The following is a 17,460-nucleotide window of genomic DNA, read 5'->3' as shown; positions in this document are numbered from 1 at the left end:
AACAGAAAGGAAGAGGCAACAACAACATAGGGCCTCAAGCTAAGTGTGAATCGGCACTTCAAGGCTGGGACTAAAATAGGCAACCGGATCCAGGGTTCTATAAACCACAGAGAACTGGGAAACTGATAATTCTGCTGTATCCTGGCCAGGGCTCAGTGTGTTAGAGTGGCCTATGAGAAAGCAAAGGGGGAACTGAAAGGGGAAGGCTAAAAAGGATGAGAAGCAGCTTTTCATGTCAATCACTTAAGACCAGACAAGAGGGACTAGGGTATCAAACATTACAGAAGGAGAAACTGGCTGAGACAGACCCTAGAATTGGCAGGCTCAGCAGAGGCCTCTAGAACACTCCATGTGCTATAAGAGGCCGAGTCTGTTCCCATCCCAGTTCCACCACTGAGGAGCTGGGTGGCTGTGGGCAAGTCATCAGCCCTTTCTGTGACTCAATTTCCCTATCTAATTAACTTCTAAGGGTTGTTTCTTCTCTAACACTACATGATTTGGTGACCATCAATTTCAGTTTGCAAGATATTGGCACTAAACAGAGTTTCTTAGGAGACAGTGGCTGGGTTGCATTGCTGAGGATGCCATGTAATCCTGGCAGGGACACAGGTATTGGCCTCCTTCTGCCAGTGACACACCTGTTAGCATTGCCATCTACTCTCAGTGTTCCCGCAGTACTGCTATTCTCCATGCTTCTCCCCACTTCTCCCCATCCAATATCAAGTCCTTCTACTTTCATCATCCTGCCTCTTCCAGGGCATCACCAAAGCTAACATCCAGAATAAACCCTAATCGCCTGGCAGGGCACGGTGGTTCATACCTGTAATCCCAGCACTTTTGGAGGCTGAGGCGGGTGGATTGCTTGAGCTCAAGAGTTCCAGATCAGCCTGGGTAGCCAGGAGTGGTGGCATGCACGCACCTTAGCCCCAGCTACTCAGGAGGCTGAGGTGAGAGCATCACTTGGGCCTGGGAGGTAGAGGCTGCAGTGAGCCCTGATGGCACTGCTGCACTCCAGCCTGGCAACAAAGCAAGACCCTGTCTCCAAACAAACAAACCCTAATCACCTGTTGCCAGAAAATTTTGTATCCATCTCTACAAATGAATTAAGCACATTACATTATAATCACCTGATTACCCACCTATCTCCAGCTCCAGACTTTAAGCATCTTTATTTATGTACTTATTTATTAATATTTATTCTTTATTTATTGAGAAAGGGTCTCACGCTTTGCCCAGGCTGGAATGCAGTGGCACCATCAGGGCTCACTGCAGCCTCTACCTCCCTTGGCTCGGGTGATCCTCCCACCCCGGCCTCCCTGATAGCTGGGACTACAGGTGTGTGCCACCATGCCCAATTAATTTTTGTATTTTTAGCAGAGACAAGGTCTTGCTATGTTGCCCAGGCTAGTCTCAAACTCCTGGGTTCAAGCAATCCGCCTGCCTCAGCCTCGTAAAGTGTTGGGATTACAGGTGTGAGCCGTGGTGCCTGGACAGACTTCATTAAGCATCTTAAGGTCAGGGATTGCATTTTATTCATCCTTAGTTTCAGAACACCCAGCAATGCCTGGTACACAGTTGACCTTGAGTGCAGTAATGATTGTTTTGGAGAAAGAAGAGGAACACAATAGCATACAAGGGCCTCTAATTTTGTGTCAGGCCCTTATCTTCCTCTTCCACCCCTTAGGAAGTGTTATTTTGACCTTCTTCCCTTCCTTGAGGAAATTTTACCTGCACTGTAAAATCTGAGTACATGGTTCCTCCACACCTAGTGTCCTAATCTCAAGCTATCCCCGCAAATAGGTCAGGGAAGAATTTTTTGGAGAACTTCCCCCTAGAGAAACAATAGTTGTCATCTCAACAGCCCCACCCCAATTTGCACAATCTGTGTCTGTGTTCACATTCTGCCTCCATCCAGTACACTGTACTCCAACTAGAAAAACTTGCTCCTCATCCCCAGCACGGGGATCCATACTATCCTCCTCAGCCTTTTTTTCAATGCAATCATTCCCTTGCCTAAGAACCAGCCCCCTACCCTGTTTCTATCTCCAGCTTAGTTGTTCCTTTTTTTTTTTTTTTTTTGAGACGGAGTGTCGCTCTGTCGCCCAGGCTGGAGTGCAGTGGCGCGATTTCGGCTCACTGCAACCTCTGCCTCCCGAGTTCAAACAATTCTCCTGCGTCAGCCTCTCGAGTAGCTGGGAATACAGGCGTGCGCCGCCACGCCCAGCTAATTTTTGTATTTTTAGTAGAGACGGGGTTTATCACCATATTGGTCACGCTGATCTCCTGACCTCAGGCGATCCACCCGCCTCGGCCTCCCGAAGTGCTAGGATTACAGGAGTGAGCCACCGCGCCCGGCCTGTTTCTCTCTTTCAAGCCAGGCTCTGGTGTCCTGCTCCCTTTCTGCACTCTATCCCTACCAGTTCCAGGCTTAGAGCCTACACCGCAACCTGGAGCAAGAAACGCAGTTTACATGGCGGCTTCGCATGCATACTCACAGAACCTAAACGTGTTTTCCATATGGTAGGTCCTCTCGCTGAGTGGAACCCACACCATTTTCTACCCTGCGGTGGCAGTTGCTCTCCAGTGCTCAGCGTGATGGGAACTGGCTTTCCGGAGCGAATGAGTCTGGGCCCACCGCTGAGGACCTGGTTCAGTGAGGCCGAGGTTTCGGGCAGGGGTTGGAGCTCGGAAGGTGGCCTCAAGCGAGCGCTGCCTGAGGGCAGGCCCCGTCCCCGCCCCTCCGAGCCGGCCTGCTGCGGCTGACAGTGGTGGGCCGAGGGGCGGGCCTCAGGGCTGGCCAGGGGCGGCCTGAGGTGGCTCAGGGCTGGGGCCGGATGCAAGGCATGCCGGGAGCCCGCACTTCCTCCTCGGGGGCCTCAGAAAACCACAGGGCGCGGGGCCAAGGCGGCGGCCCCCAGGGAGTTGGCAGGATGGCAGAGGGCAAGGCAGGCGGCGCGGCCGGCCTCTTCGCCAAGCAGGTGCAGAAGAAGTTTAGCAGGGCCCAGGAGAAGGTAGGTGGCCGGGCCTCGCCGTCTGTCTGGCCCGCAGGGAGCCGAGGCCGAGCCCGGGCGGGCAGGAGGGGCGGGCAGGGTGCTCAGGGGCCCCGAAGGGTCTGGTCTGACGAGAAGGGTCTCCCGCTTTCCCAGGGAAACGGGAGCGAGGATTGGGCTTCCATGAAAACTGGCAGATTGGAGAGAGGTCGGAGACCGCCACCCGATCTTGGGCAAGGATGCGGGTAGCTGGGGAGACAACAGTCTCTGGCAGAACCTTCGACAACCCTCAGGCTGACCCAGAAGAGGTGAAAGAAAGGAAGTGACGGTGGTGGCCACCTTTGTATCAAATTTTGTGCTAGCAATCCAAAATTGGTATTTTACAGATGATGAAATTGGAGGGTAATTTTCCACAGAGGGCAATTTCCCCAAAGACAGAGATGCAGCGGATGCCAGCAGCACCCCCCACCGAAGGCTAGAATAATCCTGCATAGTTCTCCCCCTACCTCACCCTGCCTGGCCTCTGGGTGGTGTTTCAGCTGACGTAAGCAGGAGCCCAAATCTGCTTCTTGTACCCTCCCTTTGGCGTTGGGGAGTACACCTCCCAGGGTGATGAACCACATCTGTGTTCAGAGTGTGTCCTTGGTTAGTGCCAGGTAGCCCTGCCCCAGCACTGGCATTTAGGTAGGCTGGCCATCTGTTACTTGCTTGGCAATCTAGATCGTGGGGACATTCTCTACATATTTTGATGGCATTTTTGTTTCTACCTGTCCAGAATATTTTCTTTGCTTCTAACCTAAGCCTCTGCTCTCCACCTACCAACCCTGTAGTAGACAAGGCTCTTTGGGAAGACATGTCAGCCAGAAGAAAGAGCGGGTGAAGAGAGACAAGAAGGACCTGAGATAAGAGTTTCGGTTTTCCTTTTTTTCTCTCTCTCTTTATTAAGCCCAACCTGCCTTCTACAACGGAGAAGTTTTGATTTTCTAAGAGCTGATTGACTTAGAAGCATTTGGATGAACAGCTCTGCTTAACAACTGAAATATCCCTATTATCTTCTAAAGGTGGAGCGCTGGTTTGAACCCTGGGAAGGCTTAAAGGCAACCAGCTCTCCCGAGTTCATTTATCAGCAGAAAACTGATGGAATGTAGATGTAGCTCCTGACTTTAAGAGACCACAGTGGAAGGGAGGTTTTTTCTATCATTTGAGGTCATGTGAAAGAGAGGAGGAAAAGGGAAAGAGTTTGTGTAGCCAGACTTCGTTACTTCACTTACCCTAACTTCACCTTGATCCTAGTTTCAGCCTCTCTGAAGAGTTACAAATCTGGTAGACCCAAGAGAAGGGCCTATGGGAAGGTCTAGCTAGAAACAGTGTGGGCGAGCAGGAGATACTGGAGAGAAGGCCACACTGTGGTTGAAAAAAAAACCCTAAAAGACAAAACACTCATGAATAAAGTAATTTTAAAAAGACATATCAGCCAGGCATAGTGGCTCACTCCTGTAATCCCAGCACTTTGGGAGGCCAAGGTGGGAGGACCGCTTGAGCCCAGGAGATCAAGACTGCAGTGAGCAGTGATCACACTACACCACACTCAAGCAGAGGGAGACTCTGTCTCAAAAAATAAAAATAAATAAATAAAAATAAAAGACATACAATTGATTGTATTTCACTCTTGCATATTCTGTCTTCATCTAGCCTCTCGTCAACACTATAACCTTGCTTTGGGCTTTCATTCCTTTGTAAGCATAGACTCCAAACCTTGGCTAAATAATGTCCTGCTCTGGGCTTCAGATCTTGCACCTGTAAAATGAGAGGGTTGATGTTCTTGATGAAACTCAATATGGTAAGAACACTAAATTGAAAAGGTGTCACATTTGACTCAGAGTCAAATACTTCCCAAAGACAGAACCAGTCTCTCAGGTTCTTCTGGCCTGAACCCTGAGGAAGTAGACAAAGAGGAGCAAACTGAAATCTGCCATGAGGGATTCCCAGTTGATGAAGAAAACAAGATATTCTGAACCTAGACTAGACACAAGGGTAGGCAGAGGTTGAACTTCAATAAGGTGGGAATGGCCTGGGATGCCGGAAGGGAGCTCAGCTCAGTCAGCCTGAAGCCAGTCCTTGAGTCTTGGGAAGTTATTGAGAGCGAGATAAAGAGGGAGAAATTTGCACTAAAATGAAAGAATTCCTTGCAACACTTTCTGCTTTTTCTGCAAGCAGTTGGATGTAATCTGAGTAATAAGTAATAGCTAACATGTCAAATAGCGAAATGTGTCAAATATCAAATGCCTATTATGGACCAGAGACAGGGATATAAGAAAGTGATTATCAGCAGGGTGCAGTGGCTCACGCCTGTAATCCCAGCACTTTGGGAGGCCCAGGCAGGTGGATCTCCTGAGGTCGGGAGTTCGGGACCAGCCTGACCAACATGGAGAAACCCCGTCTCTACTACTAAAAATACAAAATTAGCCGGGCGTGGTGGCGCATGCCTGTAATCCCAGCTACTCAGAAGGCTGAGGCAGGAGAATGGCTTGAACCTGGGAGGCGGAGGTTGCCGTGAGCCGAGATCGCGCCATTGCACTCCAACTTGGGCAACAAGAGCAAAACTCTGTCTCAAAAAAAAAACAAAAGACAAAGTGATTCTCTCTCCCTTTATGGAGCCAACATTCTACCGATGTCATCTCCCTTCATCTATTCAACCCTTTAAGCAGGTTATTAGCATCTCTGTTTTAGAAATAAGGAAACAAGGCTCAAAAGAGATTGGTAGGTAGCAGAAATATTACTGAAACCCAGGTGTCCTGCCTCTGAATCCTAACCTCACTCAGGCTGCTGCTTTACAACGTTCCTGATAAGCCACTCTCACATCTGTGCCTCCCCCACTTCCTGCTGATCCTCTCTCAGGAACAGAGCTCAGGAGTAGAAACACTTTTTGTTCAGGCATCCTCTGAAAAGCTGGGAGTGGAGGTCTGGTGACCATTAAACACAATAGGGATGAAACATTCTTGGTCTGTTTTCCATTTCCCGCCCAAACTCAACATGGGACTGAATTTAAGCTGGCTTTATTGTGTGTGTGTGTTTTTTAAGTATGATACATCTTCTCATTTCCAACTATAGTACTGCTTTCACCATCTGTTTGTGATTTCTTTGTGGCAAACCTCTCAGATCCCCCTGAGAAGGGGTGTTGTTTACCACTCCTTTGTTGGTCTTCTCCTCTGTTGACATCTACTCAGCTTAAATCCCAGAGGGTTAAATTCCACAAATATTTACAGAAAAACTCCTTTGTTCAGGGTACTGGGCTGGACCCAGCAGGGAATTTAGGGGTAAGAGACATTCTTGCTTTGCCAAAAGCTTACAATCTAGTTACAAAAAAAAAAAAATAATAGTAATAAAATAACTGACCTAAGAGATGCAGGTCTATGGGAATTCAGAGGACAAAAGGATTGGGGAGAATCGAGAGGTTTTATAATGGAGGCTGAATTTGAAATAGGAATTGTGGACGATTAGTAGTTTTTCAGACAAATGGTCAGAGAGCATTCTAGCTGAGAAGTGCCAGCATAAGCAAGGCATGGAGACTGGAGTGAGAACTACAGCTCAGCTGGAGCACAGGGAGTGGTCAGAGAAAAGGCTGGAAAAAGTATATTAGGACCTTTTAAGGAAAGCTTACTTTATCATATATCCTAAAAATAAAGATTTCCGGCCAAGCGCCATGGCTCATGCCTGTAATCCCAACACTTTGGTAGGGCGAGGTGGGTAGATCACCTGAGCTCAGGAGTTCGAGACCAGCCTGGCCAATGTGGCGAAATCCCATCTCTACCAAAAAATACAAGAATTAGCCTAGTGGCGCGCACCTGTAGTCCTGGCTGCTTGGAGGCTGAGGCAGGAGAATCGCTTGAACCTGGGAGGTGGAGGTTGCAGTAAGCTGAAATTGTGCCACTGCACTCTAGCCTGGGCAATAGAGCTACACTCTGTCTTGAAAGAAAGAAAGAGAGAGAGAGAGAAAAGGAAGGAAGGAAAGACGGAAGGAAGGAGAGAGAAAGAAAGACTTCCTACATAACCACAAAAATTTACTGCACCTAAGAAAAAATTTTAGCAAAATTTTATAATATCAAATATCCAGGCCCTATGCAAATTACCCCAATCGAGGGAATTAACTAAAATATAATAAATGATTATGGGAGAGGCAATGGTAAGGAACTGTAGCCACCAAAGATACATGTAGTAATTTTTTTTAAAGCTCCATTTCCACCCCAGCCCTGATCTACAGAAAAGTTATAAATAATCAATGAACACTGGAATATTTTTCACGCAGATTCACCAAGTGTTAACATTTTGCCGCATTTACTTTTTTGCCTTGCTCTTGCTCTTTCTCCTTAAATATCTATATTCTAATTTAGCTGCCAGGCCAGGTAAATTGGGACAGAATTCTCAAAGCAGGATTTTAGGGATTAGCATTACATGGGTTTTCATTAGGAAGTGATCCAAAAGTAGAATTTATTCATTGTTTCAACAAACATCTGTTTAGTATCTGTACACCCTGTTCCCTCAAGGGTCTTTCATTGGGAAGAACACCCATGACACAGTATAACTGCCCTAACATGTACCTGTTGCTTATGGCAACAAATTACTTTGGCCCCAGAGCACTGGGGTATGTTTCAGGGTGGTAACACCTTTTCACTTTCAGAGTTGGAAGGTAAGGAAGTTTCTCTCAGTACCCCCCAACCCCTGACCCCACACTCTCCAAGCCTTTTGGCCTTGAGCCTTTTGGGGATTGGGGAGATTGGTCTGCCCCAGTCATCCCTTACACTGACTCTAGACTGAGTTTTCTCTTTTCTGTTTTTTCTATCCTCTCCACCTAAGAAGAACCAAATTAGGGACAAAGGAAGGGAGGGGTAACAGAAAGGAAGTTAAGAGCTGCACTTACCACTAAACAAGGTGGTTTTGCAACTTTCTGGTAGAGAACAGTGTTTTGTTAGCGGGGAAGGGTGGAGCCAGGGAGGATGGCAGACTGCACATCCAGGGCTGGGTGGCAAGTGAGGTGCAGTTAGAGACAGACACAAACAGATATAGCCAAACCAAAAATATAAGCATTTACAGGCAAGGGAGCAAAACTAAACATAATGACAGTGAGTACCTATTGAGTGCTCTTTGTAGGGCAGCTCTGAGAAAGCAATTGACATGCAAAATATCATTTAATCCTCCTGACAATTCCAGGAGATAAATATTATCTAATGGGGGAAAGGGAGTTCTGTAAACCGAGGCTCAAAAGTTTTAATGACTTGCCTGAAGACTTACAGTCAGTAAGGAGCCCATATCTGTCTAACTCCAGAGTTGCTTGATCTTATCCCCTACAGCAAGAGCTCCAGGAATGAGACACACCCCCTGGATTAAGAATGGAGATACTGGCAGCCCAGTGGCTCACGCCTGTAATTCCAACACTTTGGGAGGCTGAGGTGGGCAGATCACCTGAGGTCAGGAATTCAAGACCAGCCTGGCCAGCATGGCGAAACCCTGTCTCTACTAAAAATACAAAAATTCACCAGGCGTGGTGTTGGGCGCCTGTAATCCCAGCTACTTGGGAGGCTGAGGCAGAAGAATCGCTTGAGCCGGTGAGGCAGAGGTTGCAGTGAGCTGAGATGGCATCACTGCACTCCAGCCTGGGCGACAGAGCAAGACTTGTCTCAAAAAAAAAAAAAAAAGAATGGAGGTATGAATCAGAGTCTCTCCACAGAACCTGCCACACTCCCCAGATCTGGGCACTCTTGCATGGCATTCAAAGCCCTTCATAATGAAACTCCAGTCTCCCTTTCTACCTTCATTCCCCACCACTACCCATAACAGCCATGCTGAACCAGCTCGTGAAGCTGTGTACGCCTGTGATTTTCCTGATTCTGTTGTCTCTAACTGGAATCCTCTTTCTACTCTCACCCTTTATACTCTATTTCTTTTTTCTCTTTTTTTTTTTTCTTGAGACGGAGTCTCGCTCTTTCACCTAGGCCGGACTGCAGTGGCGCTATCTCCGGTCACTGCAAGCTCCGCCCCCCGGGTTCATGCCATTCTCCTGCCTCAGCCTCCTGAGTAGCTGGGATTACAGGCACCCGCCACCGCCCCCGGCTAGTTTTTTGTATTTTCAGTAGAGACGGGGTTTCACCGTGTTAGCCAAAATGGTCTTGATCTCCTGACCTCGTGATCCACCCGCCTCCGCCTCCCAAAGTGCTGGGATTACAGGCGTGAGCCACCGCGCCCGGCCTTTTTTTTCTTTTTTAATTTAATTTAATTTTTTGTTTTGTTTTTTGAGACAGAGTTTCGCTCTGTTGCCCAGGCTGGAGTGTAGTGGCGCAATCTTGGCTCACTGCAACCCCTTAACCGATTCTCCTGCCTCAGCCTCCCAAGTAGCTGGGATTGCAGGCGTGCACCACCGCACCCAGCTGATGTTTTTTGTATTTAGTAGAGATGAGGTTTCATCATGTTGGTCAGGCTGGTCTCAAACTCCTGACCGCAGGTGATCCACCCGCCTTGGCCTCCGAAAGCGTTGGGATTACAGGTGTGAGCCGCTGCGCCCAGCCCCTATACTCTATTTCAATCTAGAAAATCCTACTTCAAGGCTCCACTCATTCAGACCTATATCTTCTCCTATATCAGTCTTACTCTCCTTCCTGCTACAATTATTAAATATCTAGTTCCTGGATACTGAGAAATCCAAATGAACAAAGCAAGTACCTAAACCTTAAGGAGCCTATAGTTTAGGAGAATAAACAAATAGAAATAATAAAACAGGCCGGGCACGGTGGCTCACACCTGTAATCCCAGCACTTTGGGAGGCCGAGGTGGGCAGATCACCTGAAGTCGGGAGTTCGAGACCAGCCTGACCAACATGGAGAAACCCTATCTCTACTAAAAATACAAAATTAGCCAGGCGTGGTGGCACATGTCAAGCTACTCAGGAGGCTGGGGCAGAAGAACTGCTTGAACCTAGGAGGTGGAGGTTGTGGTGAGCTGAGATCGCGCCATTGTACTCCAGCCTGGGCAACAAGAGTGAAACTCTGTCTCAAAATAATAATAATAATAATAATAATAGTAGTAGTAGTAGTAATAAAACAACAATTGAACTGTATACAAGATACAGAAGTTGCAAGCACTTGGGAGGGAGTGAGTAATTGATCAATGGGATGAAGTAGATGTGGTTAAGTATCACAAAAGATACGGAGTTGAACTGGGTTTTGTAAGATACTTGCCTGGCAGACAAGGTGAGGAAGGGCATTCTAGAAAGAGGGACCAGCATCTGTGACAAGCAACAGTGTGGGTTATTCGGGAAACTAAAAAAGTGTTAGGAAAGGAGACCTGCAGAGAGGAGGAGTATGAGAGGTGAAGCTTAATGTAGGGTCAGATCCTTGGGACCTGCATGCATGCTAGAATTTGAACTATTACTTAAAGATACATATTGGACTTTTTTTTTCTTTTTTTTGAGACAATTTCCCTCTGTCACCCAGGCTGGAGTGCAGTGGCACAATCTTGGCTCACTGCAACCTCTGCTTCTCAGGCTCAAGTGATTCTCCTGCCTCAGCCTCCCGAGTAGCTAGGATTGCATGCATCTGCCACCACTCCCGGCTAATTTTTTTTTTGTATTTTTAGTAGATATGGGGTTTTACCCTGTTAGCCAGGTTGGTCTCGAACTCCTGACCTCAAGTGATCCACCTGCCTCGGCCTCCCAAGGCCAGGCGTGTGAGCCACCGCGCCTAGCCGATATTGGGCATTTAATAAAAATTTGTTGAACAGATGAATGGAGAACCATTAGAAGATTTTAAGGAGCAGCAGCATAGTAGACCTATTGCGGCAGGCCAGGTAATAAACAGTGAGGGCCTAGACTAAGGCTGTGGCAGTGAGACCAGGGGAATAAGATGGTTTCTAGAGATGGACATGGCGAGGGATTCAATGAAGAGGATGAAGAAGTAGTTGAAGGCAACTCCCGAGATTCTAACTTGGACTCGGCAGGATGATGGTGTCTCCTTCCAAGATGGGGGTTATAGGCAGAAGACTCAGGACTTTCTTACTACATGTAATTGCCTGTTTATAAGTGAGTGTCCTATGAGAACAGAGACTGGGTCTTATTCATCCACATGTCTTTTGCATTAGCACTGACATCAGTATGATGGTTTGGCTCTCAGGTTTTCTAGTTGAGAGGCGATAGACATGGATAGCATTCAGGTCTAGCTGAGTTTCAAATGCATTATATCGGGGCCTCTCAAAGTTTTCCACAAAAGTCCCCATGAGGGAAGTGTCCCTGCCCAACCTCTCTAACCTCATCTATCTAGAGGAACCTAACGCTATAGCTGAAAACAGTCTCTCAAGTAAAAAATGTCTTCAAGGCCCACATTTTACTTAAAAGCCATGCACAGTTGACATTTTTCTCATCGATAATTGTTTTAATATAATGCTTTCCTCCTTCCTTCTCAAAAACCCACTTTAAATATTAATAACAGGCCGGGCGCGGTGGCTCACGCCTGTAATCCCAGCACTTTGGGAAGCCGAGGCGGGCGGATCACGAGGTTAGGAGATCGAGACCATCTTGGCTAACAAGGTGAAACCCCATTTCTACTAAAAATACAAAAAAACTTAGCCGGGCATGGTGGCGGGCGCCTGTAGTCCCAAGCTAATCGGGAGACTGAGGCAGGAGAATGGCATGAACCCGGGAGGCGGAGCTTGCAGTGAGCCGAGATTGCGCCACTGCACTCCAGCCTGGGCGACAGAGCGAGACTCCTCCTCAAAAAAAAAAAAGAAAAAAAAATTAATAACAATGCCAGCCAGCCTGATGACTCATGCCTATAATTGCAGAACTCTGGGAGGCTGAGGCAGCAGGATCACTTGAGCCCAGGAGTTCAGCCAGCCTGAGCAGCATAGTGAGACCCTGTCTCTACAGAAAATTTTTAAAAATTAGTGAGGTGTGGTGGTGTGAGCATGTGGTCCCAGCTACTGGGGAGGCTGAGGTGGGAGGATTGCTTGAGCCCAGAGAGGTTGAGGCTGTAGTAAGTTGTGATTGCACCACTGTACTACAGCCAGGGCAACAGAGCAAGACCCTGTCTCAAATAAAATAATAACAATAATAACAATGACATTCAGAAAGATATACCTTCTTTCTTTCTTTTTTTTTTTTTTTGAGACAGTTTCGCTCTTGTTGTCCAGGCTGGAGTACAATGGCGCGATCTTGCCTCACTGCAACCTCTGCCTCCTGGGTTCAAGCAATTCTCCTGCCTCAGCCTCCCCAGTAGCTGGGATTACAGGCATGCGCCACCGTGCCCAGCTAATTTTGTATTTTTAGTAGAGACGGGGTTTCTCCATGTTGGTCAGTCTTGCCTCAAACTCCCGACTTAAAGTGATCCGCCTGCCTTGGCCTCCCAAAGTGCTGGGATTACAGGCGTGAGCCACCACACCCAGCCAGATATACCTTATTTCTTCTGAGCTTTATATTAATATATATCCTCTAGCTCACTACTACGTAACCCCTAGAGCTACCCCTAATTTGAAAAGAACTACAAAACAGGATTTTTTTTTTAGCAGTTTGCTACATTCCTAATTCTTTTGGTCCAGTAAGAGTACAGCCCTTCAAGGCCAGGCGCAGTGGCTCACGCCTGTAATCCCAGCACATCGGGAGGCCAAGGCGGGTGGATCATTTGTGGTCAGGAGTTTGAGATCAGCCTGGCCAACATGGTGAAACCCTGTCTCTACTAAAAATACAAAAATTAGCTGGGTGTGGTGGTACACGCCTGTAATCCCAGCTACTCAGGAGGCTGAGGCAGGAGAATTGCTTGAACCCGGGAGGCAGAGGTTGCAGTGAGCCGAGATCGTGCCACTGCACTCCAGCCTGGGCAACAGAGTGAGACTCCGTCTCAAAAATAAATAAATAAATACATAAATGAGTACAGCCCTTGAGTTGTAAGTGAGATTCTTGACTGAAGCCAGGGTCATATGAGGCCAACATGTAAGAGAGACTTGACTATAACCTTATAGGCCTTTCTGACTTATATCCCTAGGTGCTGCAAAAATTGGGGAAAGCTGTAGAAACCAAAGATGAACGATTTGAACAAAGCGCTAACAACTTCCACCAACAACAGGTAATCTGGAGGGTAGGGGAGGGAAGCTTCGAAGAAGAAAGGAGACACGAGGGCTGAGTGGCAGAAGAACAATAAGTTCTACAAACTGGCAAACATCTCCACCAAGCCACCCTCCCCCTAGGGTTAAGGGCTACAGGGTAACCTGTTGCTTATCCTTCCTCGGTGAACTAAAGGAATTTACTGGCTGGGCACAGTGGATCACCCCTATAATCCCAACACTTTGGGAGGGCGAGGCGGGCGGATCACCTGAGGTCAGGAGTTCGAGACCATCCTGGCCAACATGATGAAACCCCGTCTCTACTAAAAATACAAAAAAATTAGCTGGGCATGGCAGCGTGCACCTGTAATCCCAGCTACTCAGCAGGTTGAGGCAGGAGAATCACTTGAACCTGGGAGGCAGAGGTTGCAGTGAACAGAGATCTTGCCATTGCACTCCAGCCTGGGTGACAAGAGTGAAACTCCATCTCAAAAAAAATAAAAATAAAAATAAAGGAATTTACCTTTTTTCTTGCTGCTGACTGTCATTTTGGGGAACAGAGAAATGTTCTTTATTTCTTTATTTATTTTGGCTCACTGCAACCTCCACCTTCCAGGTTCAAGCGATTCTCCTGCCTCAGCCTCCCGAGTAGCTGAGATTACAGGCGTGTGCCACCATGCTATGCTAATTTTTTATTTTTATTTTTAGTAGAGACAGGGTTTCACCATGTTGGCAAGGCTGGTCTCAAACTCCTGACCTCAGATGATCCACCTGCCTTGGCCTCCCAAAGTGCTGTGATTACAGGCATGAGCCACTGCACCTGGCCCACAAATTCTTTACTATATAAATATCAGTTAGTTGAATTATATAGAAAATAATTTTTAAAATTATATTAATGGGTTATTAGCTATCATCTAATTCAGTAGCTGAGTGTATATCAGAATCATTTGGGAAATATTTTTAAATGCAAGATCTCTGGGAGTAGGGCCTGGGAATCTTACTTTTGAACTTTTTGTTGTTGTTATTGGTTTACCATCTTAGATCTGATAAACTTTTTTTTAATGGAATATTTCAAATATGTACAAAGGCAGATAAACTTGTAAAATGAATTCGCATGTACTCATCATTCAGCTTCCATAATTTATCCACTCATGGGCAATCATGTTTCACTGTGTCCCCACTCACTTTCTCCTATCCTTGATTATTATGAAACAAATTCTAGATATATCATTTCATTCATCAGCCTAAGTAACAAACAGAGGGAGGCTGTCTAAGAGAAAAGATATTTATGTGGGAATAGAGCATTGCAATGGGAATATGTGTACCATAGTAAACTATGAGGTATACAGGGAGGTAAAGGAAGACAAATGTTTTCAAAGGAAAAAATGAGAAGGATTACATGATTCTTTGAAAATAATTATCGTTGGCTACAAAGATCAGTAATAAGGGTGACACCAGTCCAAGGTTGAACAGGCAGTTGCTGGGCAGAAGTCCTTGCAGAAATATTTTTTGTATAAGGTTGTGATGGCCTTTGTGCAAGGTTGTGGTTTTCATAGGATCTTTTGTGATAATTCTTATCAGGCAAATAAGCATGAGAATGCTCTCTTCATAGCCTTCCCTGGCTCTATTATCAGAGATTTTTTTTTAACAGTAGTGGCTCCATTTTGATTCCAACAACATTTACACATCTATAAAAGTTTCATTATCAGGCTGGGTGCAGTGGCTCATGCCTGTAATCCCAGCACTTTGGGAGGCCGAGGTGGGCAGATCACCTGAGGTCAGGAGTTCGAGACCAGCCTGGCCAACATGGTAAAACCCCATCTCTACTAAAAATACAAAAATTAGCTGGGCATGGTAGCACATGCCTGTAATCCCAGCTACTCGGGAGGCTGAAGCAGGAGAATTGCTTGAACCTGGGAGGCAGAAGTTGCAGTGAGCCGAGATCGCACCACTGTACTCCAGCCTGGGTGACAGAGTGATACTCTGTCTCAAAAAGAAAAAAAAATTCATTATCAATCTCTAAAAATAGAACTCTTTTAAAATGTAACCACAATACCATTATCATACCTCAAAATATTTTTCTATACAACATTTACTTGGCCAGGCATGGTGGCTTATGCCTGTAATACCAGCACTTTGGGAGGCCAAAGCAGGAGGATCAGTTGAGCCTAGGAATTCAAGACCAGCCTGGGCAACATAGCAAGATCCTGTCTCTACAAAAAAATACAAAAATTAGCCAGGTGTGGTAGCACATGCTTGTAGTCCCAGCTATCTGGGAGGCTGAGGTAGGAGGATCGCTTGACCCCAGGAATTCCAGGCTGCAGTGAGCTGTGATCATACCACTGCATGCCAGCCTAGGCAGCAGAGCAAGACCTGGTCTCAAAAATGAATAAATAAATAAGTATAAATAAAATATGTACTCATTACAACAATTCAGAAAGTACATGGTTGGGTGCAGTGACTCACACCTCTCAGTGGGAGGCCGAGGTGGGAGGATTGCTAAGACTAGGAGTTTGAGACAAACCCGGCAACACAGGAGACCTTAACTCTACAAAAAATAAGAAAAATTAGCTGGGCATGGTGGTGCACGTCTGTGGTCCCAGCTACTGAGCGGTGAGCTGTGATTGTGCCACTGCACTCCAGCCTAAGCAACAGAGCAAGACCCTGTCTCAAAAAAAAAAAAAAAAAAAAAAAAAAGCCCCTACATAAAGAAAAAAGAAAGAAATGAATTTAAAAATTAATAATAGGCCCAACATGGTGGTTCACACCTATAATCCCAGCACTTTGGGAGGCCAAAGTACTGAGCTCAGAAGTTTGCGACCAGCCTGGGCAACATGGCAAAACCCCATCTCTACAAAAAATACAAAAATTAGCTGGTCATGGTGGTGTGCTCCTGTATTCTCAGCTACTTGAGAGGCTGAGGCAAGAGGACTGCCTGAGTCTCAGAAGTCGAGGCTACAGTGAGCTTTGTTTGTGCCACTGCACTCCAGCCTGGGTGACAAAGTGAGACCCTATCTCAAAAAAAAGGAAAAGAAAACAATATAAACAAAACGATTATGATTTTACATCTTCCTAAACTACAACAATGTAATTTTATGTCTTTACAATTACTTTGCTATGTATGTGTATGATGTCTAAGTATATCCACAATAAATAAATGTGAGATTTACTAAAGTGAGATTATTCCATGCATATGATTTTGCAACTTGCCTTTTTCACTTACCAATGTCATACAAATCTTTTCAGATATTTCAGATTAAATATTCCACTAAAATGTAAGTTTTAGTGCTATCTTTTAAAAACACTAGAATCATTTCTTAATATCACAAAATATCCTGTCAGTGTCCAAATTCCCCTCATTGTGTCTTCATGCTTTTTATGGATTGTTTAAATCAGCAACTCACTGACATGTTTTAAGTTGCTTAGATTTAAGGTCATATCTCTTAATCTATATTCTAATCCCTCCCTTCTTGTAGCTTATTTGTTAACGATACTAGGTTGTTTGTCCTGCAATTTCCTACAGTGTATATTTTGCTGATTGAATTCCCATGATATTGTCTAATATGTTCCTATGTCTTCCATATTTTCTGTAAATGGATAGACTTAGAGGCTTGATGAGATTCAGGTTTTTGTTCTGATGGCAAGAATACTTAGTAGGTGTTATTGTATTCTTCCATCAGGAGGCACATAAAGTCTGGTTGTCTCCTTTTTTGTGTGATGTTAATAGTAAAGTAACAGCATGTAAGTTGCAGGGCCAGGATTTAGACTTAAACTCAGCTTTTTTCACTGTGCTTCACTAGGAGGCCTCTCTGGGCCTCTTCTCAACTCTTCTTACTGTTCTATTTCCAACTCCAGGATGAAAAGAAGAAAAATCAGTAAGTTAACACCCACTGTGGAAGGTTTCTGATTCTTGGCCCATTCTGTCCATTTGTCCTCTCTCTAAGAGCAGATGTGTAGGTGGAAGAGGCAAGAGATGAAGAAGCACCATCAGGAAGAACAAGATCTGATGGGACAATCCCCTCAGAATTCCCTGTGGAAGCCCACCATTTAAACATCACTTAAGGGGGGAAAATATGTTTGAGAAATGAAATGGAGTTAGGTTGGGAATAAGGAAAAGCTTCTAGCTGGGTGCAGTGGCTCATGCCTGTCATCCCAGCACTTTGGGAGGCTGAAGCGGAAGGGCCAGGGGTTCAAGACCAGCCTGGGCAACATAGTGAGACCTTGTCTCTATAAAAAAAAAAAAATAAGGAAAAACTTCTTGACTGCGAGAATGATTCACCTATAATAAGTGCTGATTGAACACGCTTTTGAAATTCTCTTTTTGGTAAATTCATTTAACAAACATTTTATGAGCACCTGCTGTGTGCCAGGAACTGTGTTTGGTGCTGGG

At 45.8% G+C, this 17,460-nt stretch overlaps 1 protein-coding gene across 2 annotated transcripts in view; it reads left to right on the top strand.

The window, feature by feature from the left end:
- Positions 1–2,849: 2,849 nt before the first annotated feature.
- Positions 2,850–17,460, top strand: part of BIN2 (bridging integrator 2) — a 45,882-nt gene continuing 31,271 nt past the window's right edge. The window contains exons 1-2 of one of the 2 annotated variants that reach the window (XM_054527241.2): positions 2,850–3,011; positions 13,013–13,093. In XM_054527241.2, coding sequence (XP_054383216.2) covers positions 2,931–3,011; positions 13,013–13,093 — 162 coding nt within the window. In that variant the 5' untranslated portion in view covers positions 2,850–2,930. The remainder of the gene's footprint in view (positions 3,012–13,012; positions 13,094–17,460) is intronic. The other variant, XM_002823241.4, reaches the window with a different exon arrangement.

Source organism: Pongo abelii, chromosome 10 (assembly GCF_028885655.2).
Source record: "Pongo abelii isolate AG06213 chromosome 10, NHGRI_mPonAbe1-v2.0_pri, whole genome shotgun sequence".
NCBI classification, from domain to species: Eukaryota; Metazoa; Chordata; class Mammalia; order Primates; family Hominidae; genus Pongo; species Pongo abelii.
This window is presented reverse-complemented; position numbering and strand designations above follow the sequence as displayed.